The following is a 26,021-nucleotide window of genomic DNA, read 5'->3' on the forward strand; positions in this document are numbered from 1 at the left end:
CTTATCTTCCATCCCAAGACAAATCCTTTAGGGTCCATTGGCCAAGCTTCCGTCCTGCCGTCCCGTTCACATCCAGACCTCTTGATTTGACGAGAGACACCTGCCATCGCAGCTCTTGACTTGGATCGGTCATCAACCAAGATACGAATACCTACCTACCTTACACACACCAGCCGCTGCCCCTTGAATCTGGCCGATGAGAGTGTGCCCGTCCTCCATCTGCACCAGCCCGTTTTACTGGCACTTTTCCGTCCTGGACCCCACCCAATCCTGCGTCGAGGCTTTCCGCCTTTGGTTTGAGTGACAAGGAGGCCCTTCTCCTCGTTCATGTACGCTCTGTGGTCTCTACTCAGCGAACATCGGACATCGTCCCTCTCTCGCTTTCGTCCCAGATTCAGGATGAAAGTGCCCGACCTACTTGACCTATACATGTGCAACACGACACGGACCTTTCCAAGTTTCCAGCCTCAACTTACTCCGCGGCCTCCGCCGAAACTGGCGCCAGAGCCCTCTTCCGCCACGTCCGTTGTGCGAGTGACGCGTTCCGCCGCGCAGCCTCAATGCATTACCGCCTACGGCATGATCGGTCGGCCGTCACTCGCAGCTCGTTGCCCGCACCGCCGATGCGGCCCTCTTTCTCTTCACAACCACGAGGACCAGTCTCGGCTCCAAGCTCATCCTGGCCCGCTGTGCAACGAGACAGAAAGGCGCGGTGGCTTCGGTACTTGGCTAAGCAATCTATCAACTCATGCACCGCGGTCCCAGGTTCGGGGAGGGTGCCCGCCACAGTCAATTCCTGACCCCAGGCTTGCTTTCGTGAGGCTCAGAGAGGGGGCAAAACGGAGGCTAAACTTCCCCATCGTGGGTCCCCCCTTCTCCGACCAGGGCGATCACCGGGGTTCTCTCGGGTAAAAATAGCATCTTATCTTGGCCCCGACCTCATCCATCATCCCTCCCCCGCGACTAGTTTCGCAGATCTCGCGAAAAAGCTCCAGTCGTCAAAAAATTCAAGGCCACAAAACTGTCGTACCCGCGTAGGCATGGCGTCGACTGGGCAGAACCGTTCTCCATCCCAGCCATGAGAAAACTAAACCAAACAAGGCGTGTTTTCCATGCGACCATGCGAGTTCTTGGAGCAGGAAGAGGGGCATGCGCTCGCTGATCAGCAGAACAAATCCAAGTTGATGCAATGAAGGGGGTTTGAAACACTACCCCGAGATAGGGTGATATATCGACCAGCCCAGAGACCTGGATCATTTCCAAAATATCGGTATGCCCAGATTGTCGAAACGACGTTGGCGCTCTGAATAGCTATATGGCGCCAATAGCTACCTGGCGTGGATAGCTACGTGGGCGTTATTATAACCTTGGTAGGTCTGCTTGGCATCGAGTGAGCCGTCCCCGACACCCGCTGGAAATAGCCACGGGGCTCCCCGGGCATGCGTCTGTCACGGACGCTGCATGTGAGGTGTGATGGGCATTGGGCAGAACAAACACATAGATATCGTGACCGCTTGGCATGCCGGGCGCTGGTACTCGACGCTCGGCTCACATTGCCTCGGCGGCCATTCAGGTAGCTCCGACGTCATTCGTCAGTCAGGTAGGTGGTATGCCAATCTAATGTTAAACAGAATTTGTTTCCACGATCTAGAATATCAGATACTCCCATGGCATTCTCTTTTGAGGACGCAGGTCAACTTACCAGCTAGTATGCCGCAATCTCAGTGGTGCAGAATGTATATCTCGATGGGGATAGTTCACGATGAACCCCCTCTGCTGCCTTCGCCAGAGAAAGCCAAGACTTGTCTGATATGCGCGGTTACCAGATCATTCTCGCCATTGCACTAACTCTTTTGTGAATGTGCTAAATTTGTTGCCAGAATTATATCCTCTTGCCGTTGCGTGTCTTTACCAGAAGGTCACATCTCATATGGCGTCAATCTCCTGTGGTGAGTGCGTACTATCACAAGCACCTTCAAACTTTGGTTGAGATCGAGTCTCTGGGACATTGCTGTGTTTGCTTCCCAGACATGTTCGTTTCGATTATAATTCATTGGGTTTCGCGGTACTATAACCCAGCCTTGGGTACTATTCAACTAAATATCTTGACGCATGTCGAACGCACTCTTTCGGGTTGAATAGATGGAAGATTAAAAGATGCTCACCTCGGTAGGCTATATATCTCGGTGCTTAGATCGGTGCTCTCATGCTGGGGACTGCGAATCTCGAGCTCGGTGTATTCATGTATGTCACCAAGTAAGGCTGCGAGCCGTACGTTCGTCGATTGTTGACCTTTGTATCATTCTACCGCCTCCCTGGCCCACAATGTACTGAACTGCATATAGAGGGGCGCCTGGTGTTGCTGGTGATAAGGAATGGAACTTGGAGGGGGAATAGACGAAGGAGAAGCTTTTTTGTCTGGCGATGTATTGTGTTAGACTAGAGAAATTAACGCAACACCTTCCATTGAGATTGTATTTTTGAAGTCCTATAACCCGTTTACAAGCTAGCCTCTCGTATTTCGTGGTCTGTCTCTTGGTACTTGACGTGTATTGACAAATTTCAAACCGGTTGAGTTGTATGTCTCTCGATCAAATTCCCAACCACTGTTGCGTCAACTACCACGGTGTTCATATCACTGGAAATGTTCACTTTTTGACACATTTAAATATTGTGTACGTTGTTTTCATTGAACTTTTATAGTTCTATAACCTATTTACAACTCCTATAAAAAAGAAAATCCTACAATGCTTGAACCATTTTAATCCCTAAACGCCTGATGCTCTCTCTCTCTAGAGTTTATATCTCTACACTGAAAAAAAGACCCCATCAATCTTAATAATCATGCTTTCGTGAATCATCTCCTTGTGTCTTCTGACTTTCATTCTGTTGTTCTTGATTCGCTTTAGTCGTAAATGTCCTCATCCATCTCATCAGCGACAAGCTCGTCAACGGCATCCTCCTCATCCATATCCTCGTCATCGGTATCGAGCTCGCTGTCCTGATGGTTAGGCAGCACCACCATCTTACCATTGATGAGCTCGACACGGGCGTTCTCGCCATCGCGAATGTTGCCACGAAGGATGAGGATGGCCAGCTTGTTGAGGACCTCCTTCTCAATCAAGCGAGACAGCGGACGAGCACCGTAGGCGGGCGAGTAGCCAGCGTTGCCGAGGTAATCCTTGGCCTCCTCCGAGACGTCAATGTACACCTTGCGGCCGTTGCCCTCCAGCCGCTTCTGGATCTCCTGCAGGCGGATGTCGACGATCTTGCGGATCTCGCGGCGGCTGAGGCGGTTGAAGATAACAGTCGAGTTGATGCGGTTGAGGAACTCGGGCAGGAACCAGTTGCGGAGGGCGTTCATGACGAGCTCGCGAGTGGTAGCGTCGACCTTGCCCTCACGGTTGGTGGACTTTGTGAGGTACTCGGCACCTAAGTTGGAGGTCATGACGACGATGCAGTTCTTGGCGTCGACGACACGGCCTTGCCCGTCGGTGATACGGCCGTCGTCCATGAGCTGGAGCAGAACGGTCAAGACCTCCTTGGCAGCCTTCTCGACCTCGTCGAAGAGGAGGATGGAGAAGGGCTTGCGGCGGAGAGCTTCGGTGAGCTGACCACCGGCGTCGTGTCCGACGTATCCCGGGGGAGCACCAATCATTCTGCTAAGGGCGTGGCGCTCCTGGTACTCGGACATATCGAAGCGGATCATGGCCTTGGAGTCGTCGAAGAGGAACTCGGCGAGCGCCTTGGTCAGGAGAGTCTTACCGGTACCGGACGGACCGCAGAACAGGAAGCTGGGCGGCTGGTTGGGGTTACTGAGACCAGACCGCTGCAGGCGGATGGCGTTGGCGACGGCCTGGACAGCCTCCTTCTGACCAACGACGATCTTGCCGAGTTGCTTCTCCATGAGGACGAGCTTCTCCTTCTCGCTGGTCTTAAGGCGAGTGACGGGAATGCCGGTCCAGCGGGCCACAATCTCGTTGATGTGATCGGCGGTGACAACGTCAGTGACCATGGCGCCGTGGTCCTGGCCTGATGCGTTGAGAGCGGCGTCGGCAGCGGCCTTCTTGGCCTCGAGTTCCTTGATGACGGCGCGCTGCTCGGGGATGGCGCCGTACTGGAGGTCGGCGGCCTTGGCGTGGTTGCCGGCGTTGGCAGCATCCTCAAGACGCTTCTCGAGTTCGTCGAGCTTCGTCTTGGCCAAGTGAATCTCCTCGCCTCTCTTGATCTCACTGAGGTACTTCTGGCGAAGAGGCTCCAACTCCTCCTCTACGTTCTTGGCATCCTTCTTTGCTTGGACGAGACGAGTCTGGGACGCCTCGTCCTTCTCCTTCTCCAGAGCGGCAATCTCAATCATGATTTGACGGAGCTTGCGCTCGAGAGAGTCAATAATTTCGGGTTGCGACTCCCTGGCGACGCGAACTGCAGCAGCAGCCTCATCGACCAGGTCAATGGCAGAATCGGGAAGCCTTCTCGACGTAAGGTAGCGGCCGGCGAGGTTAGCAGACGCTACCAAGGCGTTGTCGAGGATGGTAACACGGTGATGTCTGTCGTACCGCTCCTTGAGACCACGGAGAATGGAAATGGTCTCGGCAATGGAAGGCTCCTTGACGAGAACCTGTTGGAATCGACGCTCGAACGCGGCGTCCTTCTCAACGTACTTGCGGTACTCAGCGAGGGTCGTCGCACCGATGCAGTGCAGCTGACCACGGGCGAGCATGGGCTTCAGCAAGTTGGCGGCGTCCATGCCACCCTCGCCTGAAGAGCCAGCACCCATGAGCAAGTGGATTTCGTCGACGAAGAGGACAATCATCTCCTTGGACTCCTGAATCTCCTTCAGGACGCCCTTCATTCTCTCCTCAAACTCTCCGCGGTACTTGCTTCCGGCCACCAAGGCGCCGACGTCGAGCGACAGCAGCTTACACGCCTTGAGGTTGTCGGGAACATCGCGGTTAACAATTCTCTGGGCGAGACCCTCGACGACGGTAGTCTTACCGACACCGGGCTCACCGATGAGGACCGGGTTGTTCTTGGTACGGCGGGACAAGATCCGCACGACTCTGCGGATCTCCTCCTCACGGCCAATGACCGGGTCTTGTTGCTTCTCACGGGCCAGGGCCGTCATATCAATGGTGAATTTGGCGAGGTTCTCGTGCTCCTCCTCGGTATCGGCGTTCTTGCTGTCGACCCGCTTCGTGCCGCGGATCTGGGCGACGGCATCGTGCACCAGCTTCGCCTTGGGGATGTTGGAGTCCCGCAGGCAGGCTTGTATTGTGTGGTCCTCGGCGAGGGCCTGAATGAGGTGGTCGACGGCGATGAAGGAGTCCTTTTGCGTCTTTTGCAGCTCTTGCGCCTTGCGGAGGACGGCGTGGAATGTGGGTGCGACGGAGACCTGGTCCGGTGGCGGGTCTTGGCTCGGTAGGCGGACGAGCGTCTTCTTGAGTGCCCGGTCAAAGAGTTGCGGGTCGCCGTGGGCGCGCTCAATGACTTGTCGGAACATGGAGGACGTCTGCGGCGGGCCGTTTTGTTGGTCCTTTGAGAGGTCTGCCGGGGGATCGAGGAGGGAGACGGCGAGGTGGACGGGGAGCAGCTGGGAGTGGGCGTACTGCTCCGCGAGGGCCATGGCATCCTGCACGGCCTTCTCGCCTCTGTCGGTGAATTCCATTCGTGAATTCATGTTGGTAGTGTAGTTGTGGTAGCGATTGTGTGTGGTTGCGTGGTTTGTCTTGTGAGGTTGAGTGGTGGGTAATTAAGAGTGGTGATACGTGAGGTATGGTTGTTGAAGGAAGCTCAGAATGGCTTCAAGTTGAAGAGTCTATCATTCAACGGGGTATCTCAATATGTGCAAGAATTAGCTTGGTGACTTGAGAAGAGAAGCCAGTTGAAGTTTGATTGCAATGTTGAATTTATGCTTGCAAAGTGAGGTTCATCCAGACCGTAAACCTGGAAGTGGGCCAAGAGGATGGACTGATCCAGCATGCGCTGGCAAGGCCGGGAAGTCGTAGGGCAGCGACCAGAACCTGGTAGAAGTCGCGCGACGTCACTAGAATCTGAGCACCGACCGAGCCTAAACCGCGGGGTTCGATCTGAGCGCACGGACCTGCTATCACAATCACCTTATCAAGATTATCGATAAGGTCGCCAAGGAACGTTCTGTCCGATGTGGCTGGTGACACTTGAATCATGTGACCTTCAGCGTCAAGCCACAGATCAGCCACACTACCGGCGCGGGCCTGGGGGAACAGGTTCCAGAGCTTCGGGAAATTTTGTCAAGCTGCCCGTCCCGAGAAGTTTAGGGGGTCGCCGACGACGACGACGAACGAACGAAACGAAACGATACGTCCTCATCGACCGATCGGCCGCAAAGCTAGCAACGATGAATTCGGTCCCGGTATTTCGCTTCTCAAAACTGTCCTTTGGCGTCGCCCGGACGAGTATACGGCATGGCCACACGAGGTCGCGACGCAGGACGCCCCAGCATGAGCTCACCAACTTTGAGCCGGGCCACGGCGAGCAGATTTGGGTCTGGAGCCACCTGACCTCGAACCAGGTCATCTACTCGCACACAAAGCAGCTCGAGGTACGTTTTGGAGGCCTTGTTGCTAGCCAATTGGGGCAGCCAATGGCAGATTTCTCTTGGACCATGTTGAAAGAAGAAGAAGAAGAAGCTCAGCTAACATCACCAAACCTACAAAGTCCCACCGAGCCCTCAAACAACTCCCCTTCAACGGCAAAAAGTCCAAACCCGCAAAACTCCGCCGCGACTACTGGGCCCCCATGGCCCTCATCCAGCTCCCCGCCGGCGCCGGCGCAGCAGGCCAGTCCGTCTTCCAAAAGCTCCGCGAGTTCCGCCGCATGCACGAGCTCGCCTGGGAGGACGACCTCCTCTACAGGGAGAAGCGCACCGAGCTCCTCAAGCCAAAGGCCATCAAGCCGTGGGGCGTCAAGAAGGACAGAGCCGCCGCCGCTGCTGGTGCCGTAGACGACGTCAAATACTCCGTCGCCGGCGAGACAGAAGACGCCGACGCCCCCGCCGCCGAGGATACGAAGCCCGCCCCCGAGGACCTCGTCCGCGTCCGCAAAATCGTCCGCAACCGCCACGAGCGCTCCCTGGCCCTCAACGACCAGCGCGCAAACTCCATCGCCGACATGGCCGCCGTCCTCGCCGGCTTCGGCCGCGGCAACCGCCTCGTCGTCAGCAGCCGCGAGAAGAAGGCCGTGCTCGAGGAGGGCAAGGCGCTGGAGGGCCGCAAGTGGTCCAAGGCGCCGCCGGCCAAGACGGAAATTGTCAGCCAGTCTGGCCAAGGAGAGGGCGAGGTGCAAGAGGGCGCCACCAAGGCGCCGGCCGTCGACGAGCTGCTGCCCGCGACGATATACTGGGCCAACGAGGACGACCGCAACTTTGCGCAGGCGTGGTCCGGCAACGTCACGCACGACCTGTTCCAGGACGCCAAGGCGCTCTTGGAGGAGAACCAGTTCGACCCCGAGGAGGAGGTTGTCGCCGAGGTGGAGGCGCCCAAGGCGGCCGCGGAGCCTGTGCAGGCCGCTGGGGACGATACCAACTACAGCATCAAGGAGCCTGTGGCGGAGGAGGGCAAGGACGAGAGCAAGGACGAGAGCAAGGACGAGAAAGACAGCAAGGCTGACGCCAAGGCTGATACCAAGGTATAGATATGAAGGTCTATGATGGGGCGAGAGCTAGGGGAACGAGAGCAAGCAGCAGCACTGTCGTGTAAGATTTTTGGCCGAGACCTTTTTCGTCACAATACGGGGAAAATGTGTACATCAAGAAAAGTGGACGTGGAGTAGGTATTGTGCGATGGCACGGTTTTTCGTTCATTCAGGAAGAAAAGACTTTGCGAGTCATCTACGCAGTCCTGTTAGAAGTGGCTGGTTATTGGCACTGCCATGTAGACTATTGTATCAATACGGTTACATTGAACCCATGATGGACCGATTTCAAGGTCCCTGATAGAAAAACCTCCCAAGGTTTCCCTGAATCCCTATATCGAACTGTTCCGTTCAAAAAAAAAAAAAAGAAACCCGATTTCCCGTTTTTATAATAAAAACATGCATGTATAAATTCCACCCCTTGGTTGGTGGGCGTTCTTGGTCATCAACTTCGTTAAAAGTGTACGTTGTGTGTCCGTACGTGTACAACTAGCCGTACCCGTACTTAAACGTATACGGTGAAATTAGATCTGGATGGCAAACTTCTTGAGGTACTCGTAATCCTTGACGTTGGCATCGACGCACTCGCGGATCTCCTTGAGACCCTTCTCGCCGTACTTCTTGAGCCATTCAGCCTCTTCGGACTCACGGGTGATAACCTTTTTCTCGCGGGGAATTAGCATGCTGCGAAATATACCCCACACTAGTGTCTAGTGTGTGTTCGTCCGCCACACCAAAGGTCAAAAAAATATCCAGCGAGTTTCAAGGAAGTGATTTCAAAAGCGCCCAAGCAAACGGGCAGGTCCTTTTTTTGTATCCAATCTCTTTCTGGGGAATAATTTTCGTTTGGGAGGGGGTACAGAACAACAGTAAAGCACCAGCCGATCAGGGGTAGGGGTTAGGGGTGACTTACATGCTTCTTGTCACGCGGCTTGAGCGACGTGCTGCCAATGGCATCATCGTGCCAGCCGTTCCACTTTGCAAACTTCTCCTGGGCGACCTTGGTATCCTCATCGGTCCAGTTAAGCATGTTGTCGGTGAAGTCGAGGCCAACGTGGGCACAGTAGGCGCGGATGACGGCCTCGGGGTCGTCAAGCATGTCATCAGCGTCGACGACCAACAAGTCCTTCTCGTCTACGATGCGCTCGCGAATGAGGTAATCAAAGAGACGGCGGAGCTCTTCGTAACCGGCCTCGGACGGGTTGAAGTTTGTCCAGCCCGTCACGGCGTCCAGGGGCGGCTGGGTGCAGCGGTAGTACGAGGGGATGGAGCGGCGCGGGTGGCGGATCAGGAACGTCCACTGGAACTTGCGGAGGATGCTCAAGGGCAGGACGGTGGGGTTGGTGGGCTCGGCCGTGTTGCCGGCGGACGGGACAATGGAGGCTTTTTGCTGGTTGGGCGGGATGATGTAGTAAGCCATGTCCTTGATGAAGGCGCGCTTCTGTGGTTGGGTGTTAGTGATCTGGGCAATTGGGATATAGCATCATCATAGTTCTGTGGTGGTGGTGTTGAGCAATAGGTCGAATGCGACGTTGGTCGCGACTCTAAAAGCTCCGCAAGGGTACCAGGGGACGCTGAGCGGCGATGCGCGACATTGTGGCGGCTGCGTTGTAAAGCTTCCCCGGGTGCACGCACGCCAGCACCCCCAGTCATCAAACGCCGCTTCAATCGAAATCAATCCAGAGTTTCGAGAAGCTCTGTTTGAAGCTTCAAAGAGCACCTCCGACCGAAAATTGAATCATTTTCGGGCGTGGAAGGGCAAGTTTGGAATTGACAGTGGTTTTGACTGGGGGTCGTAGAAGCTCTGCAACTCAATTTGCCAGGGGTTGGGGGAGTAGCGTACTATAGGGGAATGCATGGGCGGGAATAGTGTGGAGGGGTGTGCGGGTGAGATCGCGATCGGAAAGACGACGACCTCATAATGAGGGGCAAATATGTCTTTGGAGGGGAAAAGGGAATCAGGGGGAGAGGAAAAAACATACATCTTTGCCGGCCTCCTCGATTTGCCTCAGAACATCGGCATACGTCGTCTCGGCGAAGCCAGACTTCTCTCTGCCCTCAGCGTCGTTCTCAAAACGCTCACCAGTCCGCTCAGGGCCATAATAGAACGCATCGCCAAAAGGCTCATGTACACACGCCAGCTTGTCCCGGCGGCTCATAAACACCTAGAATGATGAGAAATCGCCATGTTAGCTAATCCTGCTCTTCTTCACATGGCGCTCGCTGTGCAGAAGTAACCCCAGCAGCGAGCTGATGGTGGTTTCGTTGCACAAGCAGAACGAATGAACCCGTGGTAATTCGCTCAACACCACAGGTTCCTCCCCTCTCTCTCTCTCTTCCCGCCAGGCCGTCTCTCTTCCCCCCAAAAGGAACGATTCAGGCACCCTGAACCTTGTCCGTTTTTGGGGTCCGGCGGGATTGCGTGCTCGCTCGTGTCCCAGAGCAGACACGCAGGGAGGAACGAGCAGTGCCAGAAACAAGCCAACAGGCGTTATGGGATTGGGAAATCTCACTCTCTCAAAGGCTGTAGAGCAGGCCCTGGGGTGGGTCGCGCAGAAGATTGGCTTCGAAGGCGTGATGGCCATGATGAAGCACCTCAGCAGCAAAGATGGGGAATTATCCTATGGGATTTGCTGGATTTTGGAACAACCGCCAACGGGGAAGACGGATGATGGAATCCGGCAAGGGGTGAACGGGTAACGGGTAGGCAAGGAACCAAAGTTGCAGAGCTTCTTGGTGTCTTAATTGGCACCTGGTTGTGAGAAGCTCTTGTCGCGATGTCTAAACAACAAAAATGTTGGATGTAGGGGATCGTGAATGTCGAAATAACAAGGTATCGATGGCGAAATCGAAGAGGGACGAGGAGGGAGAGGGAGAGGGAGAAGCTGGTTATAAATCGTTTGGTCCTTCTTCCCCCCTTCATGGTTCAGCTTTCCCAGAAGCTCTGCAACTCCCGCTTCTACGGTCCAGTCCACGGCAACGGCAACCGCTCCTCACTCGATCCCTCGCGCCGCTGCCGTTCCTTTGCCTATTCACTACCACTTTTCCTACTGTCTACGCCTCTCATGTCCAGGTCCGACTGCCTTGGACCGACAGCCGTCGGACCAGACGACAAAAAAAAGGTACGTAGAGTTACTAACTGCGTACTTGTTGCGTCTGGACCATGGGCCAACACGGTGCCCGGTGAGCCCACCCCTCCCTTCAGACGGGATGAGAGCGAGGAAGAGAGCAAAGAAGATGGAGTGGTGGTAGGGAACAGCCGAACAGGAAGAGAGGGTACGGTACTTGGTACCGAAAGGATGTGTGTGGCCATGTCCACACTTCACCCACTTGGGTTGAGCCTTGCTGCAACTCGGGACATTTGAATTGTGGGAGAAGAGGGAACACCAACAAGTAGATGGGCAGGTATAAGTCGGGTAAGACGAAAGTACTCTCTCATCCACGTTAACGGGCGAAAAGCAGTGTAAAAATCGGACAGGAAACACACCAAAGATACCTCGTCCAGAGACCAGACGGTTCAGCTCCGGTACTTGCCCTACTGCGTACGGATACCTTTGCCTTTGGATACTTCCTCACACCTTTCTACTGACTGAGCAATGAGGTATTCTTCGGATGGGGAAGGCGCCAGTGTATTCTTTTTTCCCATCCTTCCTCGCGGTGCGAACCTTGTCTTACTACGCGCACTACACGTCATAGCACAAGGAATTGATCCGGCACACACCAATTGCAACACAGGCGCCTCTGCGCCCCCAGCAGCACTAAAAGTCTGCCGAGTGTTGCAAGCCCGCTTTTGTCGGATGGGACAAGCTGGGAAAAAAAAAAAAAAAACTCTGTGTTTTTGCGTGCAGCAAGCAGCATGCAAATAGGTACAGTACACAATATGGCAGACGCAAGAGACGCGAGGAAAAAAAAAAAAAAGGGTATTTTGCGGGAATCTGGACACTTGCATAGCGTGGGTACTTTTCTTACGCAAGTTTTCACTCGGCCATGGCATCAAGGCCCCCAGGGAAGTTCCCGAATGGGTCCCGTTAGGAAAGTCACCAACTCAAAGAGAAGAAAGAGACCCCAGAAAAAAGCAGGGCAAATGGAGACGTTCCGCGGCGGAACGTGTGTCGTCGTGTGGGCCCATCTCGCGCGGGATCCAGCGACGAGCATCATTGTGCTCCAGCTGAGCTCCATCTGGCGACATGTCGAAAAACCTCGGCCTGGCCCTTTTGTGACTGCGACGGCAGATACTCGGCATCTGGGTATGAGGAGTCGGATGAGAAAACAGAGCCAACAAGAGAAATGAGAAGAGGTAAGTATTCAGAGAGGAAACAGCCCAGATCCAGGACCAAACTTTGGTCGCCATTCAACAACAGACCATATCAACCAGGGGTCCTGCAAGTGCTGCGATTTCAGCACGTCTTGTCCATGTAATTTGGACGTAATGGACGTGGAGTTGCCGATCCACCACCAGAAGAATCTCACCGACCGGCGGACGGGCAGAAAAAAAGGCAAAGACCACACAAGAAAAAAGACATCCAACAGGAAACGGACATGGACCGGTCCGTTGAGGGAGGAGGGGGGAAAGTCAAACTAGACAGGAAAGAGGGGTTCAGCTCTGTGTGTGTGTGTGAGTGTGCAAGTGCACGGCAGACAGAGCAGTTGCACCTCAACAAGTTGCAAGAGCTTCGCAGAGCTTCCTAGAGCTTCTGGCAACCCCGACAACTCCCAGGTCACCCCCTTCCGCGCCACGCTAAACAGTTGCAAGAGCTTCTCGACCCCTTCCACACCCAGTACAGAGCTTCGCGAAACTAACTTTTGCTCTACTCCTTGGTCTCGATCCTTCACGACAGCTAACACATTGTAAGAAGGACCCAGACGATAGATAATCAGGCTTGCTTGGCAAATCTGCTCATCTTGTTGGCTGACCTTTTGGGAGGGTGCGTGTGGCCGTAGCCATGAATGTAGCCGGACGGGCGTTGTGAGACATTCGGACATAGGGCACGCGACCAGCCCTCTGCTCGTCTCTTCTACGCTCTCGACGCTCTCTCAAGACCATCACATGTAGCTCGATCTGAAGCGATTGATCCGTCGCTTTTCTCTTTCACCAACTCTTGCGTGGGTTGGAAAAGCTCTGCATATGACAACTCATCCGTAACCGTGGACAATAGGAGGGTCCTTCTCGTCATCGTTGTCGGCCCCCTTTTTCCTCTTGTCACGATTGAACCATAAACCAGGTCTCACAACGCCACCAGCTCGGCGTGAAGACTCGGCCATCAAAGGCTCATCTTAGACCTTCCCAGGTATCCATCGCTCCATCACAGAGCCAGGGTCGGAAGAGGCATTTTCAGACCATTCCAATGTATCCATGAGTCGACTCAGCATATAACCAGGGTTGAAGAGGCAAGAACAGGAGGTAAACGCCTCAGAAAGACGAACGACGAGAAGACTTTTTTTCGTTCCGTGGTGGCACTTTGCTGCGTTTCCATTACACAATGGCTAAGGGGACCGAAGAAAGGGACAGTTCAGTCATCCCACGCTCCCACGCTCCTGGAGGGTCCTGGTGACCTGGTTCCAGCCCTCACAATGCACCTCCTTATCTCGAATCGACATTAGTTGCGATGTCGTCAGCCAGTCCAGGCCTGTTCCGTCCAATAGACTCCCCTTGTGTGTTCCCAGCAATAGCATGGCGTGCCCGCCCACTCGCCCCGTTTCCCCTTTCGTGGCCCTTTGTAGGCCGCAGTACCGCAAAAGCTCTCAGTATTTCGCATGTAGACCAGATGTAGCCTCAAAGCATATCCCGCGTGCCATGTCAGCGTTTTGCTCAGGGATCATCGGCAGTCGCCAGAGACGGCCGTCGCTAACACCGACATCCACAGAGTTGCCGAAGGTGAATCAGGCAAGGGGAATAGTCCAGGGCCTAGAAGCCAGACAGAGAGATAGAGAGTGAAAGAGAGAGAGACCGCAAGCCAAGTCACGAGGAAGGGAGGGGAAGACCACCAGCCAGTCCCTCCCCCTCTCACGACCGCTGGTCCTCCCAGCTCCCAAGCCACCGCCATCTCTCCGCCACCCGAGCCACCCCGTCCAGCGCCCCCTTGACCCTCGCCTCCGGATCCCGGAACCGGTGCCCCTCAAACTCGACGAAGAAGACATAGTTGAACGGCGCCGTCAGGCTCGGCCGGCTGTTGATGCTCGTAAGATTCGTCCCGTAGCGCCGGAAACACTCCAACACGTCCGCCAGCGCGCCGGGAGCCTCGTGCGGGACCGTGAACGACACCATGGACTTTGTCTTCGTCTTTGGTTTCACGCAGTGGCCTGGCATCTTTTGCTTCTCGTCCAGCCCCTTTCGGATGATGAAGAACCGCGTTGTGTTATCCTCGCGGTCCTCAATCGTCCGCGCGAGCACGTCGATGCCGTGCATACCCGCCGCGATCTCGCTCGAGATGGCGGCGCTCGTCCCCGTCTCGTCCAGGCTGACCAGCTCCGCCGCGCGGCTCGTCGAGCTGACGTCGATGGCCTCGATACCCTTGAGGTACGTCTGCAAGAAGGCGACGCACTGGCCCCACGCCTGCGGGTGCGAGTACAGGCGCCGGACGTGCTTGAGGCTGCACAGTGGCTTCGTCCGCGGCTTCAGCGGGTTCGGGTCCGATGCCGTGGGCGTGCAGGCGCCGGAGCCTTCGTCTCCTCCCCGTAGTCCCGGGCCGGCGGCGGCGTCGTGAACCGGGTCCGGACGGCGGCCGACGAGAAAGTGGTGCACGTCGAGGTAGATCTCCCCGCAGACCGAAATGTCTGGGTACAAGCCGTTGCGATCGGCAAAGTTGTCCAGCGTGAACAGGACGGACCCATTGGTTGAGTTCTCGACGGGAACGACGCCAAAAGCGACTTCGCCGGCTTGTACGACCTCGAAGATGTCTGATGGGCGTTCCGATTCAAGTCAGACGGGAGGTAGCACACGCCACGGCGCAGGAACGAAAAATAGAGAGAATGAGAAAAGGGGGTGGGTGCCAAGAACAGCAGAGACGACATAATGAAGAAAAAGGGTGGTGAGTTACGTGCCTGTGATGTTGACAACGGGTCTCAGATCCCATTCATCTTCTGGGAAGGCCTGTAACGAAGCCTGCGATGCATAAAGTTAGAGATGATTGACAAGTCCCACCACACTTGGCATATGCCGTGCGAGGTGTGATTTCTTTTCTTCAGATTCGTGGTACCTACCTGGTGCGTGTACGAGGCCTGGGGGCCCAAGAAGCCCACCAGAGGCTTGACTTCTCCGCCTGCAGCCTCCGCCGAAACCTGAGACTTGTCACTCATGGTTGGATCGTGATGTGACGAAAAAGTCTCGATGAAGGGCGGATCAAAGCACGTGAGCGTAGATTTGGAGGAGGCTTTCAAAATTGAGCAGTGCGATGAGCCGTGGATGATTATTCGTCCGAGAATGCTTAGAAACACTCGCACAGAAGCCGTCTGCGTGGTCGTAGAGGTCGGCGGACGATGAAGATGATGAGGAGGAGGAGCAGGAGGAGGGGCCCTTTATTTCCGGATTCCGGGTAGCCGCGTCGGGGTCGCACCTTGGCGCGGTCGATTGCTGCAGAACACAAAAGACGGCTTCCTTGTACTATCTCGAATACGAAGCCAACTTCAATTACTGATCTGCGCGTGTCCTACAATCGCTGGGGGCGCAAAGTCGACGACGAACGGGGCTGTCAGAATTTTAGATGTCGTGGTGATGGTGGTCGTCGTCGTCGATATCGGAGGTTGAGTGGTAGATTGGGCTTTTTTTTTCTGGCTAGAAAGGGGAGGGGTTGCTCCCGCGGGGCATGGGGAAGATGCTCCACTCGCCGATGAGCAAATGCCGGGCCCGGCACGACTAAGACATTTGCGACCTTTGCCAACCCGCCGGCTTGAGGTCGACGATTTGGTTTACCTGTTGAGCAGCCGTGGTCAGCCATACTCATTTTTTTTTTTGTGGATATACTGCGATGGCAAGTTTGCCGTCGTGGTAGCCGCTCCATGACAGTAAACTCACCATGGACGAGACACAGCTCAAAAAGTTGTCACCTTCGGGTCAGCCGCCTTCGGACTGACAGCGGATCGTCCCGTCGCTCAAGAAAATCCAGCTCTGACATTAGCAACTTGGGTCATGTGCGTATGTTGAGGGTGTCTCCTTGTTGGTACTTTCACTCTGCGTTGGTATGCACAACACGCTTTAAGCGTGTGCTCAATTCCGACGATTGTTCTGGTCTCGCGAGGTGTGCTTGCCAGTTGTATCAGACCAAAAGTCTTCGGCTGCCGTGTGTATGTCTGCGACAACATTGGACGTAGATGATATCACAGCGGTCTCAGTAGCGAAAGGGGGCCATCGGACTATTAGCAAAGGCGGTCACCCTTGACTGCCGCTCATATCTTCAGCCGGCCGACTGCCGTCCGTGTCTTATCATACACAACACCGTCACGCCCCGCCATTTCCAAGGAAATGTGTTTCTTCCCAGTGAAGCAGTCCTGATAGCTCGCCGGTCCTTGATAGGAGGCCCTAGATAAGATGACGACATGTTTGATTGCTCACGCTGGTCTGGCGTTCGTGCCGTCACAGGGTGTTGCTCATCTAGCACCGGCCAAGTCGCTTCACCCATCAGCTAAGCATCGACACGTCAATCAGTCAGCAACCACAATGGCGGCATCACGAGACCTTGTACTTGAAACAGAATGAGTTTTGCGTTTTTGTGATGGCAAGTTCTCTGAACGAGATAAAGGATACTGTCGAGACTCAGACGGAACCACTGGAAAACTGACGACGATAATGCTAGGAGACAGAGACTCGTCCTGTCCGCAAAACCTCTCTCTCGTCAGCCATCCCGATGAGCCCGCGTACACGAGAAACACGAAACGACGGTTGAGTCATGATCGCCGCAGCGTCATGCGCCCGGAACGGCGTGGTTATGCTCAGGCCGCAAACCTTCCGGAGCCCGAGACTCCTCTTTCTCCGTTGATGCCGGGCAGATGGCCAAGCCGATAGCCGTCCATGCGGGGACCGGCGACCCGCCCGACGGGCCGACTTGCCGACAGTGCCAAAATAGGAACTCATGGTCGCCGTGGCGGGGGCGGCGGTGGCGGCGGAGCTGTGTGGAGCATGGACTTCGTCCGAAGCTGGCGGTAAGTGGCGCATCCTGGCGTGCCTGATTGGATTGTTTAGCGTTTCCGCACCAATCCCAGCTGGGAGTTCGTCGCAACTCTACTCCCCTTCAATTTCGAGTAGACTTTTTTCTTTCCTTCTCAGACTCTCTGCGAAAACCCCGTCTCTCACAAGCTGCAATGTTCATGCTGCTGTGATGCTTCGAATCTGCTGCAGGGGTGAAGCACGGCATCTATGGCGCAATAGCTGCTTTGAACCGGGCCTTTGGAAAGGAGCAGGGAATGCTGGGACAGTGGTGAAAGTTACCCCGTAGCTTTCATAGCAACACGGAGGCAGCAAGCGACTCCTTCGGTCTCGGTCCCGTTCCGTAGACCGCGATACGAGTTCGAAAGTTCATCGCGAGTGGTGTTAGTTGCGACGACAAGGCGGTCGTGGCCTCATCTTGGTCTTTCAACATGTTTCTGTTTCTTTGGAACCCTGTCCACGTGGAAGGCCACCGGTCAAAGGTCACACAAGCCACGGCTGACGACGTCAAGTTTGAACGACACGACAAGGCTCAAGCAGAAGCAGCAAGGGTCGTCGTCCGTGATGAGCAGCTAGGAAGGGTAGTGAGGTGCCGGCGCGCCGGGAGAAGACCTTCCCACAAGCCGATCTCCATCGCTTATTGCAGAGTGGCAGCGTGGCTAGGACCGATGGCTTTCTCTGGATGAGGGGGATTAGCACCAGGCCGAAATGTTTGTACCGCAACGAGATATATGCAAGGCAGATCTTCCAAGGTTTCATGTTTCAGGCTTGTTGACGCCCGCTCTGACCAGGCCACGTTGGCACTCCATTTTAGCTGACCAGACGGCCGGATCTAGGATTGCTCTGCAGAAGAACACACTCTTTTTGGATGGTTTCCAGGCGGTCTGGTCTGAAACGTGAGCGGCGCGCTCTAGGGGACATATTTGGGAATATCGTCAGTTTTCAAGGAGTCATCTGTGTCGGCAAATGCCAAGTCTTGGTTGACCGTATGTGTTCCCCTCTCCTTGGGTGGCGACCAAGCGGTGATCGGGCCATAACTCATTTCCTTCGCATGACTGCAGTCACTGCATGTCCCCACAGTCGCGGACTGCTTTCGCCGAAGAATCAGCATCAGGAGCAGATGGGGATAAGCATGAGGTGCCCTGCGCGTCCTTCTGTGCGACGACGGCACAAACGGCTGCGTATCTTTCCAAAATAGCAGCGTTGGCGTAACCAAATCCACCAACATGCCGTGGAATGAATGGCACCTCAGCACTGTCGATTTCGCAGACCGTGGGTCAAAAGGTTGCAGGAAAAAGAAAGGTGACGTACATCTGTACTCTGTGTACACACATGTCAGGTGAACATTGTGATGTCTCCTAGCCCTGATTTTTCGTAGTAATCAGAGGTGCCACAACAATAAGTGCGCCGTCCAGAGCTCAGCTGTGTGTCACATGGCGCCTCTTACAAGCAGAGAAAAGTCAAAAGGCGGCTCGAAATGACAATGTTGGTGATTGGCTCGAGATGTGCCAAAGAAGGCAAAGAGGCTCTGGAAGGGGTGAGGCCCAGCCGGGATGATCCACGATGCGCAAAGTGACGGTGAACGCCCTCTCCACGTTAGACGTGCCTTGGGCTCAGACTGGCGTCGCCGTGTTAATTAATCTGAGGGGGCGCCAACGCCGAAAGGTAAGTAGAAAGGACGCTCCGTAGCTCCCCCGAGTTCCCCCAGTCTTGCGAGCCAATTCCCATATGGAGACTGGTGAAGTAATGAAGCGCAGTGGTGCCGTGGTGGTCAAGTCTTGGTAGTCCCTGGTGTCCAACGAAGGAGCAGTGAAGACACGGCGGGATATTGGCGCCCAGAGGAGGGAAACCAGGGATGCAGGGCAGCGGAGAGGGTGTCGAGACGTGCGACACGACTGGTTTCAAGCGATCCAGCCCCGAGTTGAGTGCGGGAGTGCGCCGTAGCCAATCACCGGTGGACGCAGGCCATGCTGCCGGCCTCTGCGAATCTTCCACCGGCCTTGTCACTGTGAACTCCTGCAGTTCTGTTGTGCTGTCCTCGGCGAACAGCTTACACCTGACTTCCCTAGCGGGCACCTCTTGGTTCGTTGATAGGTAGTTCACGATGGTTGGTGGCGACCTGCTCCTCCTGGCAGGCTGAGAAAGCAAATAGGGGATTGCAGCCAAATTATCAGGGTGTGTTGGTCTGCTCGTTAGGCCTATCACGTTGCAAGGAGTCGGCTCCATTGTATGGCGTCCATTCAACAGACCAGATCTCCGCCTGTTGGCCAGCGGCAAAACCAATCTTCGCCTATCGTGTAATCGTGTCATCGTCCCAAGCAGAGTGGAACCGGCGGAGGTATCATCGCAGCGGGGATCTCTGACCCTCTCGTGATCCGGGCGAGACGGACAAGCTCTTGTTGTTGACAGCGTCCGGTTGCGACGGTGACCTCCTCCAAGGAGCCGGGTATTGTTGTGGAGAGCTCATGCCGGGCCATGGTGTGTATCCGGATGGATAGAAGAGACCACGGAACATGGCATGCCAACGTGTACGTTTGGCGGGCCGCCTTGTCACTTGCACCCGAGAAGGGATCGTGAGCAGGCCTCTGCGGGCGGGTTACGGGTAGGCTGACGATAAGACGACGTCTGGCACCACGGAGGCGAGGCCGTGCATGATGGCGTGGCTACTAACCACTCGGTATTCGTACGCCTCGGTGGCTTTCATGGTATGGCCGAAGCCATCGTTGTGGAAGATTGTGTTCCAGAGGAAATTGCATCCCATCTTTGTCGGGAGTCAAGGGCGGTCGAGGTCCGAAGAGAGGCGCCGTGACGTGGCTTTGGCGAACAGAGTCTGAGGCTTTGAATAGGAACAGTCTTGCAAGCAAGGGGCGGGCGGCGCGCGCAACCAAGCGGGTTTGCTGACGGGCCAAGAATAGCAGAGAAAGACTCGGATGGGCGCGTGTAGGATTGTTCCAGAGGTGAGCGAGAAGCCGGGGTGTTCTCTGATTTGTTTGAAGAACAACTTGAGCTTGGTCGGCACAACTGAATAAACAAACTACCACCCGCCCATCTGCCACTGTTCACGGACTCCGTGGCTGGACGTGGTTGCTATTTTGTTGCACCTCTTTTCTTCTCAGAGTCCCTGCAGGCTCTAATGTGTGTGGTCGTCATGATGAACAGGCCGTGATGCATCAGAAGCACGAGAGGGTCTCTTGTGGCACACTGCAATACAAGAACACGAGATATCGACTTGGCGGCGATTGGCTAGGCGGCGGGGGTTGCATGACGGCGCATTGAGGAGGGCAAATTACATGTTGGGGACACATTGGGGGATATTGGGGACGTTTCGGGGGGGGGGGGGGGGTAAGACGGCTCACGGCTGTGTAATTCCTCAGGACTTCCTCAGGTACATTGTCCATGTTTCTGGTTGGAAGCATGGGAAGGCACGCTCCAGAGTCTTTCAACCTAGAGTACCTTCCTCAGTGATGGGCAGTAAAATGCGCTTGGAAAGTACTGACTGGGCAGTCAAGCAGTGAGGGCAAGTGCTAATGAGGAGTCACGACAGCTCAGGGCAGGTACTGACTGAGGAGGGCAGGTGCCGCTGCAGAGCCAAAGTTTGGGTGGGGACGTGCGGCGTTGACCCTGCTTGAGCCAGTTTCATGAAGCCGCCGCCGTCGCCATACCCTTGCAAACGCCCTTTTAAAGGTTGCCATGTTGCCAAGGGTGCATACAGGGGCTTGGCTACTCCATCCATGATCCGCCATCGCGCCTGAGACTCATCGTGGAAGGAGAGGAGAGAGAAACAGAAGAAGCCTTTGGCCAGCGAAAACCTTGTTGAATCGACGTGCCATTTTGCCGTGTAATGTCGCTCTTGAGTGGACCGCAAACCCGAGGGAACCGGGCAAGTTGGCCAGAGATGGAGGCTCTTTGACGGCATCTTGGGACACATTGCTAGCACACATAGTAAGCCTCTTCGGAGTACTGTGTAAGCCTGTATGGCAGGTAGATAACATGCCCAAGCAAAATGAAGAAACATTACTCCGTACCCAAAGACTCGGTGACGAAGAAGACCAGGGGATAGCTGAACAATACGTCAAAAGACCAGACCTCAAACAACGCGAACAAAACCTTGCCGTACGCCTCATCGTCGTCGTACCCCTTTGCAACGTTGCCTTTCTCTCTCTGTCACAGTGGCTAAAAGCCCAAGATTCAAGGGCAGACTCTGCGGAAAGCTTCTCGAGTGTGTTTGTTTCCCCCAAGTTTCTGCCTCAAGCGAACAGACGCATCAGGGCCGTTGCGAGGACTGTGCGGCCTGCAAATCTCGTGTTTTGTAGCTCAGCTTTGCTTTGCTTTGCTATACAGTGATACCGTCCGTTGTTCCAAGGTTGTACACACACAGCACCTCAGAGAGATCCCTCTTTGCATTGGAGCCTCAGCCAAGTCCATTTCCTTTCACGGACTGCTGCGACAGCACACAAAGTGACAAAGGAAGAAGCAGCATTGGAAGCTTGTTGCCGCCCTCCCCTCTTCTGACCTTGCCCCCTGCTGTATGGTCTGTGGTCGCTCACCTCAGGTAGAGTCTCTGTGGTGGTGCTTGCTGCCCACCCGTAGATGAAGTATCTCGCATCCCAACTTGTGTGTGAAGATACCTCTGAGGCTGCTTACACCTGCACCACTCACACACCCCTCCCTGCCGCTGGCTCTCAAGCGCAAGTCCCCTGCACCCCCAAAATCCATCATTAACCCTCCCCTTCCCTCCTCTTTTTCCCTCCCGGCCGAAGTACCCGTAATTCCACACACGACCTTCGCCCTCACCAAATTCCCTCCTCTGCGTCTCCAAGCAGAAACCAGGCCTTTACGGTCCGGCACTGAAGAGGCTCGACATTCCCCAACTCGGATCCAGCGAGAGACACTTACATTCCACATTTTCGCTATATCGCAGCTTCTTCGCTTCTATCGCATCCGGCCCGACGCCTTGTTCCCTGTCTCGGAAACCTGCCTGACGGAATCCTCTCTCGGCACGACGCGCTCCAGGAGAGGCAGCTGAGACAAACCCCTCCCGCGATCACCACCGCCATCGACCACGTCAACTTCACTTCAGTCAATGTCCACCTGACGTATCACAATTACAAGATGGCAATGCTGGCCCCCAAAACCGCATTCCCGGCACCGCTGGGCTCCAGCAATCCCATGGTTTCTAGCGTTTCTACCGGTGCCGCACCGCCCTCAAGACGGGCACCCACGATCTCGAACCAGTCCACAGCCTACGCCAGCCCGACCGAATCCGAATTCTCCGAGAGCGATGGCCCCGATGCCGTCAAGAACTGGGACGAGGACAAGGTCTGCGACTATTTGAGGAGCGTCAAATGCGGCGAGTACGAGAAGCTCTTCCGTAAGAACCACATCAATGGCGAGAACCTCCTCGAGCTCGACAAGGATGTCCTCAAGGAGATGGGCATCGAAAAGGTCGGCGACCGCGTGCGACTGTTCCTGGGCATTAAGAAGTTGAGGACAAAGGCCTACGCCAACCAGAAGAAACGGAATAGGGTACGTGCAAGACCGGCTTCTCCTCTCGCGGCACCGTCATATGCCGTCAGCAATGGGTAACACAGCTGACATTTGACCACTGCAGGACTCGTTCGGTGGCCTCGACCAATTCACCCCGTCGTCGGGCGGGTCTTCTCGACCATCTGCTTCAAGTGCTCGTACCGCGCCCACGCCTTCCATGAACAAGCGCTACTCCAGACAATACGACTCCCTTCCCCTGGAGAGCGCTTCTTCCCGTCCCAACTCACCCCTTCCCGGCACGGATGCCATCCGCCCTCTGCGAACAAGATATGGCCAAAGTCCCGGCTATGTGAGTAGCGCCGGGCAATCCGTCCCCCAGACCGGCCGATTGGTAACTTCCCATACCAGGAATAACTCCAGTATGGATGGTTCACTGATGGCTGGCTTACCGCAGAATCAGGATGTTATCCGCGTCATTTCCACCGGAGGAGTCACAAAGGTCGTCAAAATCGCCGACTGCAACACGTGTGAGGAGGTCATGCGAGTCACCCTTAGGAAGTTTGCACTACGAGAGGATCATGAGAGGAACTACTGCTTCTGGGTACTGGCCGGCATTGAGCCAGACCCGAACCAGTGCCGGCGACTCGGCGATACCGAGTTGTGGCGGATTATCAAGGACCAGAAACGTCCTGAACGGAATCGCCTGATTCTTCGCCGTGTCCCTGCTGGTGAGCCAGGCATGCCCGAGCTCGAGAGAGCAGCGGGCATCGCCATTGAGGAGGCGCAGCAAAATCACAGCCGCGCCCTCGAGACTGTGGATAAGAGAAGCCAGATGAAGGTGCAAAAGCTTCTGGGTGAGAGATGGAACGATGAGCTGCAACATCCTCTTTCACCGGTCTCTTTCCACGACCGGGAGCGCAACGTGTACAATACCGCCAAGGAGCTGGAGCGCCCCGCATCCAACGACGGCCCAAGATCTGCCGGCGGACCCAGGAGGAATAAGGGCATCTTGCGGTCGTTTGGCGGGTTGCGTCCTCCCAGCGAGCTCATCGCCTCGGACCTCACATCTTATTTCCCGGATCATCCCAGAGAGGAGATTGACAGGACCGCTCGTCTGTCCATGAGAAGATCAACCCGTCTGAGCAAGGTCAACAGCCGTCTGAGTGTGGCTAGCAACCTCAGCTTCGCGTCTAGCATCCAAGATGCACCCCCTATTCCGACCATCGCTGACAGCTGGCTCCACGCCGGTAGTGCTCCCAAGGCGCGATCAGGCCTGCGGGTCACCCACTTCCGCGACTCCGTCGCCTCTTCAATGCTCGACACCTTGCAAGAGGAGTCGCCTGTCGAACCGAACCGCAAGTCCTACGTGTCATTCGCCGACAGCTCCGACGGTGCTAGTGCAGCCGCTCTCAGCGTGACGGACCCCGAAGGTAACGTTACGCGGCGAAGCTACTTCGAGACCGACGGCTCAACGGGTTCAGGTTCCCTCAAAGATCTTACGGCGGCGCTCAATGAAGACGGCGAGGACGCCGACGAGGAGCTCGAGAGCTTCCTCGCAGGAGAGTCCTGGTCTGACGACAAGTGGATGAAGGGAGCCCTCATCGGTCAAGGCTCCTTCGGTTGTGTCTACCTCGCCCTGCATGCCGTGACCGGTGAGCTTCTTGCCGTCAAGCAGGTCGAGGCGCCAGCTCCGGGCGCCAACAGCCAAAACGACGCACGCAAGAAGAGCATGATCGAGGCCCTTAAGCGGGAAATCAGTCTGCTCCGCGACCTTCGACACCCGAATATCGTTCAGTATCTGGGTTGCAGTTCGTCTACCGAGTACCTCAACATTTTCCTCGAGTACGTTCCTGGCGGTTCCGTCCAGACCATGCTCAACTCGTACGGCGCTCTTGGAGAGCCTCTTGTGCGCAGCTTTGTCCGCCAGATTTTGACTGGTCTGTCGTATTTGCACGATCGCGAGATTATCCACCGAGACATCAAGGGCGCCAACATCCTCGTGGACAACAAGGGCACTATCAAGATTTCCGATTTCGGTATCTCCAAGAAGCTTGAAGCCACCAACATCCTGTCCGGCGCGAACAACAACAAGCACCGCCCCTCCCTCCAGGGCTCCGTCTTCTGGATGGCCCCCGAGGTTGTCAAGCAGACCTCGTACACCCGCAAGGCCGACATTTGGTCGCTCGGATGCCTGGTTGTTGAGATGATGACAGGCACACATCCGTACCCCGACTGCAGTCAGCTGCAGGCCATCTTCAAGATTGGTGGCGGTAAGGCGGCTCCCACGATTCCGGAGCACGCTTCTGAAGATGCCAAGACCTTCCTTGCTCAGACCTTTGAGATGGATCACAACCTGCGGCCGAGTGCGGACGAGCTGATGCTCAGCCCTTTCCTGGCTCCCATCACATAGTCTTTGCGTTGCAACAGATACCCCCCTCTTCGATTCTTTGGGCTCTTGCCGCTGCACTTGTAGCGGGATACTGTCCTTTTTGTACCTATTTTTCTTACGAAACTCAACACTTCCCCATGTCCTCGCGCCAGGACGGGGTTTATATATTGGGACGAGACAGCGGGTTGTCTCTCTTTTTGTACGTGCGAGCGGCCGCTGGAAGGACCCGACGATAAAGCATGGACATGGTTGGACTTCTCATTGACATTCACGCATGGGCTGGCGAATGGAGAGAGGCTATGAAGATTTGGCATTTCACGGGCACCGGGGGGCATGAAACAAGAGAGTGTATAATAATATCTCGATGAGAAATGACACTGAAGGGGGATAATGAGCCTCGGGTTACAGTACATCATGCAACTTGCACATCATGTGAGACGCGGTTTGTCAATCCGTCGTGGTAGTATTAATTGACACCCTAAAAAGTCATCGGCCGAATGAGCTGATGCTCTCACGAACCTGCCCCAGCGGTGTGGTCGAAGGTCCCCGCGACACTGGGCGTCATAGCAAGCATCCCATCTCGTTTGCTCGCTCACTCAGCGGGACGGGGAAGGAATTAGTAGAAGCTCGGATACATCTCGTAATCGGCCGCTGTCACCATTCATTTCCCGCTAGCCTTGGTCTGGGTATCCAACATCGAAACAAGTAATCAGTGAAGCCCTTTTGCCCATTTTTCTTCCTCATTGGGAAGAGAGAGCGGTACCCGAGACAGGTACGTAAAGTTTGCCGTCGCCCACGTCCCTGGGTACGGATAAGCACAATCAATTCACCGATGGGCGGCGGAGATTATTCTCTATTGACTTTCACAAAGTTGTGTGAAAATGCTCCGTACGGATACTTTTGCGACTCGTGTAGGGATAGTTGCCGTGTGTCATTTGCCTGATTTTCCAGTTTTTGTGTGCCCAAAGGGGATTTTGTCCCTGGCAAAGCCATGTGCTTGGTTCCCATTTTCTGCGCGGGGGAATAAATTACTCGTTTCCCTATTTTTTGTGGGAGACTGGGAGTGAGGGTGAGATGAGAGATGATGATGATTATCTTCATTATTTTGAACCTCGTTGTTCATCCTATTCCCCTCGTGCCCCCATGCTGCAGGTTTCCCCTCTCGGCGACTCTGGAAATACAGATCTGCGGGCTTGCAGGAGTGTGGAGTTTATGTTGTGAGCATGGCTTGCATGGGTTTGGTTGGTGTCTGCTGGGGGCTATTTTTGTGGTGTCCACTGGGGGCTGTTTCTTTGCCCGGCAGCTTGCCCGGGTTTTGCTTTCCCTGCTCAGCGT

General features: G+C 55.3%; 10 protein-coding genes across 10 annotated transcripts; 5 read left to right on the forward strand and 5 right to left on the reverse strand.

Moving 5' to 3' along the window:
* Window positions 1-2,905: 2,905 nt before the first annotated feature.
* On the reverse strand, window positions 2,906-5,677 carry CTAM01_01744 (hsp98-like protein; the record flags this gene model as incomplete). The annotated part of the gene is made up of 1 exon (XM_060517785.1): window positions 2,906-5,677. One exon carries the CDS (start codon window positions 5,675-5,677, stop codon window positions 2,906-2,908), a length of 2,772 nt encoding a protein of 923 aa, XP_060387319.1.
* A 699-nt stretch (window positions 5,678-6,376) lies between these two features.
* Window positions 6,377-7,671, forward strand: CTAM01_01745 (uncharacterized protein; the record flags this gene model as incomplete). Its single annotated transcript, XM_060517786.1, has 2 exons — window positions 6,377-6,580; window positions 6,697-7,671. 2 exons carry the CDS (start codon window positions 6,377-6,379, stop codon window positions 7,669-7,671), a joined length of 1,179 nt encoding a protein of 392 aa, XP_060387320.1.
* Window positions 7,672-8,195: 524 nt separating this feature from the next.
* On the reverse strand, window positions 8,196-10,256 carry CTAM01_01746 (uncharacterized protein; the record flags this gene model as incomplete). The annotated part of the gene is made up of 4 exons (XM_060517787.1): window positions 8,196-8,336; window positions 8,585-9,112; window positions 9,654-9,836; window positions 10,185-10,256. 4 exons carry the CDS (start codon window positions 10,254-10,256, stop codon window positions 8,196-8,198), a joined length of 924 nt encoding a protein of 307 aa, XP_060387321.1.
* A 1,271-nt stretch (window positions 10,257-11,527) lies between these two features.
* Window positions 11,528-11,962, forward strand: CTAM01_01747 (uncharacterized protein; the record flags this gene model as incomplete). The annotated part of the gene is made up of 1 exon (XM_060517788.1): window positions 11,528-11,962. One exon carries the CDS (start codon window positions 11,528-11,530, stop codon window positions 11,960-11,962), a length of 435 nt encoding a protein of 144 aa, XP_060387322.1.
* Window positions 11,963-12,249: 287 nt separating this feature from the next.
* Window positions 12,250-12,654, reverse strand: CTAM01_01748 (uncharacterized protein; the record flags this gene model as incomplete). The annotated part of the gene is made up of 1 exon (XM_060517789.1): window positions 12,250-12,654. One exon carries the CDS (start codon window positions 12,652-12,654, stop codon window positions 12,250-12,252), a length of 405 nt encoding a protein of 134 aa, XP_060387323.1.
* A 1,021-nt stretch (window positions 12,655-13,675) lies between these two features.
* Window positions 13,676-15,611, reverse strand: CTAM01_01749 (prephenate dehydratase; the record flags this gene model as incomplete). The annotated part of the gene is made up of 5 exons (XM_060517790.1): window positions 13,676-14,568; window positions 14,868-15,120; window positions 15,225-15,241; window positions 15,303-15,356; window positions 15,581-15,611. 5 exons carry the CDS (start codon window positions 15,609-15,611, stop codon window positions 13,676-13,678), a joined length of 1,248 nt encoding a protein of 415 aa, XP_060387324.1.
* Window positions 15,612-16,736: 1,125 nt separating this feature from the next.
* Window positions 16,737-18,022, forward strand: CTAM01_01750 (uncharacterized protein; the record flags this gene model as incomplete). The annotated part of the gene is made up of 5 exons (XM_060517791.1): window positions 16,737-16,806; window positions 17,003-17,081; window positions 17,199-17,399; window positions 17,647-17,706; window positions 17,872-18,022. The coding sequence occupies 5 exons, from the start codon at window positions 16,737-16,739 to the stop codon at window positions 18,020-18,022; spliced, it is 561 nt and encodes a 186-aa protein (XP_060387325.1).
* A 420-nt stretch (window positions 18,023-18,442) lies between these two features.
* On the reverse strand, window positions 18,443-19,571 carry CTAM01_01751 (uncharacterized protein; the record flags this gene model as incomplete). Its single annotated transcript, XM_060517792.1, has 3 exons — window positions 18,443-19,100; window positions 19,175-19,395; window positions 19,482-19,571. The coding sequence occupies 3 exons, from the start codon at window positions 19,569-19,571 to the stop codon at window positions 18,443-18,445; spliced, it is 969 nt and encodes a 322-aa protein (XP_060387326.1).
* A 1,416-nt stretch (window positions 19,572-20,987) lies between these two features.
* CTAM01_01752 (uncharacterized protein) lies at window positions 20,988-21,272 on the forward strand (the record flags this gene model as incomplete). The annotated part of the gene is made up of 1 exon (XM_060517793.1): window positions 20,988-21,272. A coding segment is annotated over one exon (285 nt), but the record flags the coding sequence as incomplete, so codon positions are not given.
* A 461-nt stretch (window positions 21,273-21,733) lies between these two features.
* Window positions 21,734-24,707, forward strand: CTAM01_01753 (uncharacterized protein; the record flags this gene model as incomplete). Its single annotated transcript, XM_060517794.1, has 2 exons — window positions 21,734-22,336; window positions 22,422-24,707. Coding segments are annotated over 2 exons (2,889 nt in total), but the record flags the coding sequence as incomplete, so codon positions are not given.
* Window positions 24,708-26,021: the final 1,314 nt, after the last annotated feature.

This window comes from Colletotrichum tamarilloi (assembly GCF_030869305.1).
Source record: "Colletotrichum tamarilloi strain Tom-12 chromosome Unknown Scaffold_4.1, whole genome shotgun sequence".
NCBI classification, from domain to species: Eukaryota; Fungi; Ascomycota; class Sordariomycetes; order Glomerellales; family Glomerellaceae; genus Colletotrichum; species Colletotrichum tamarilloi.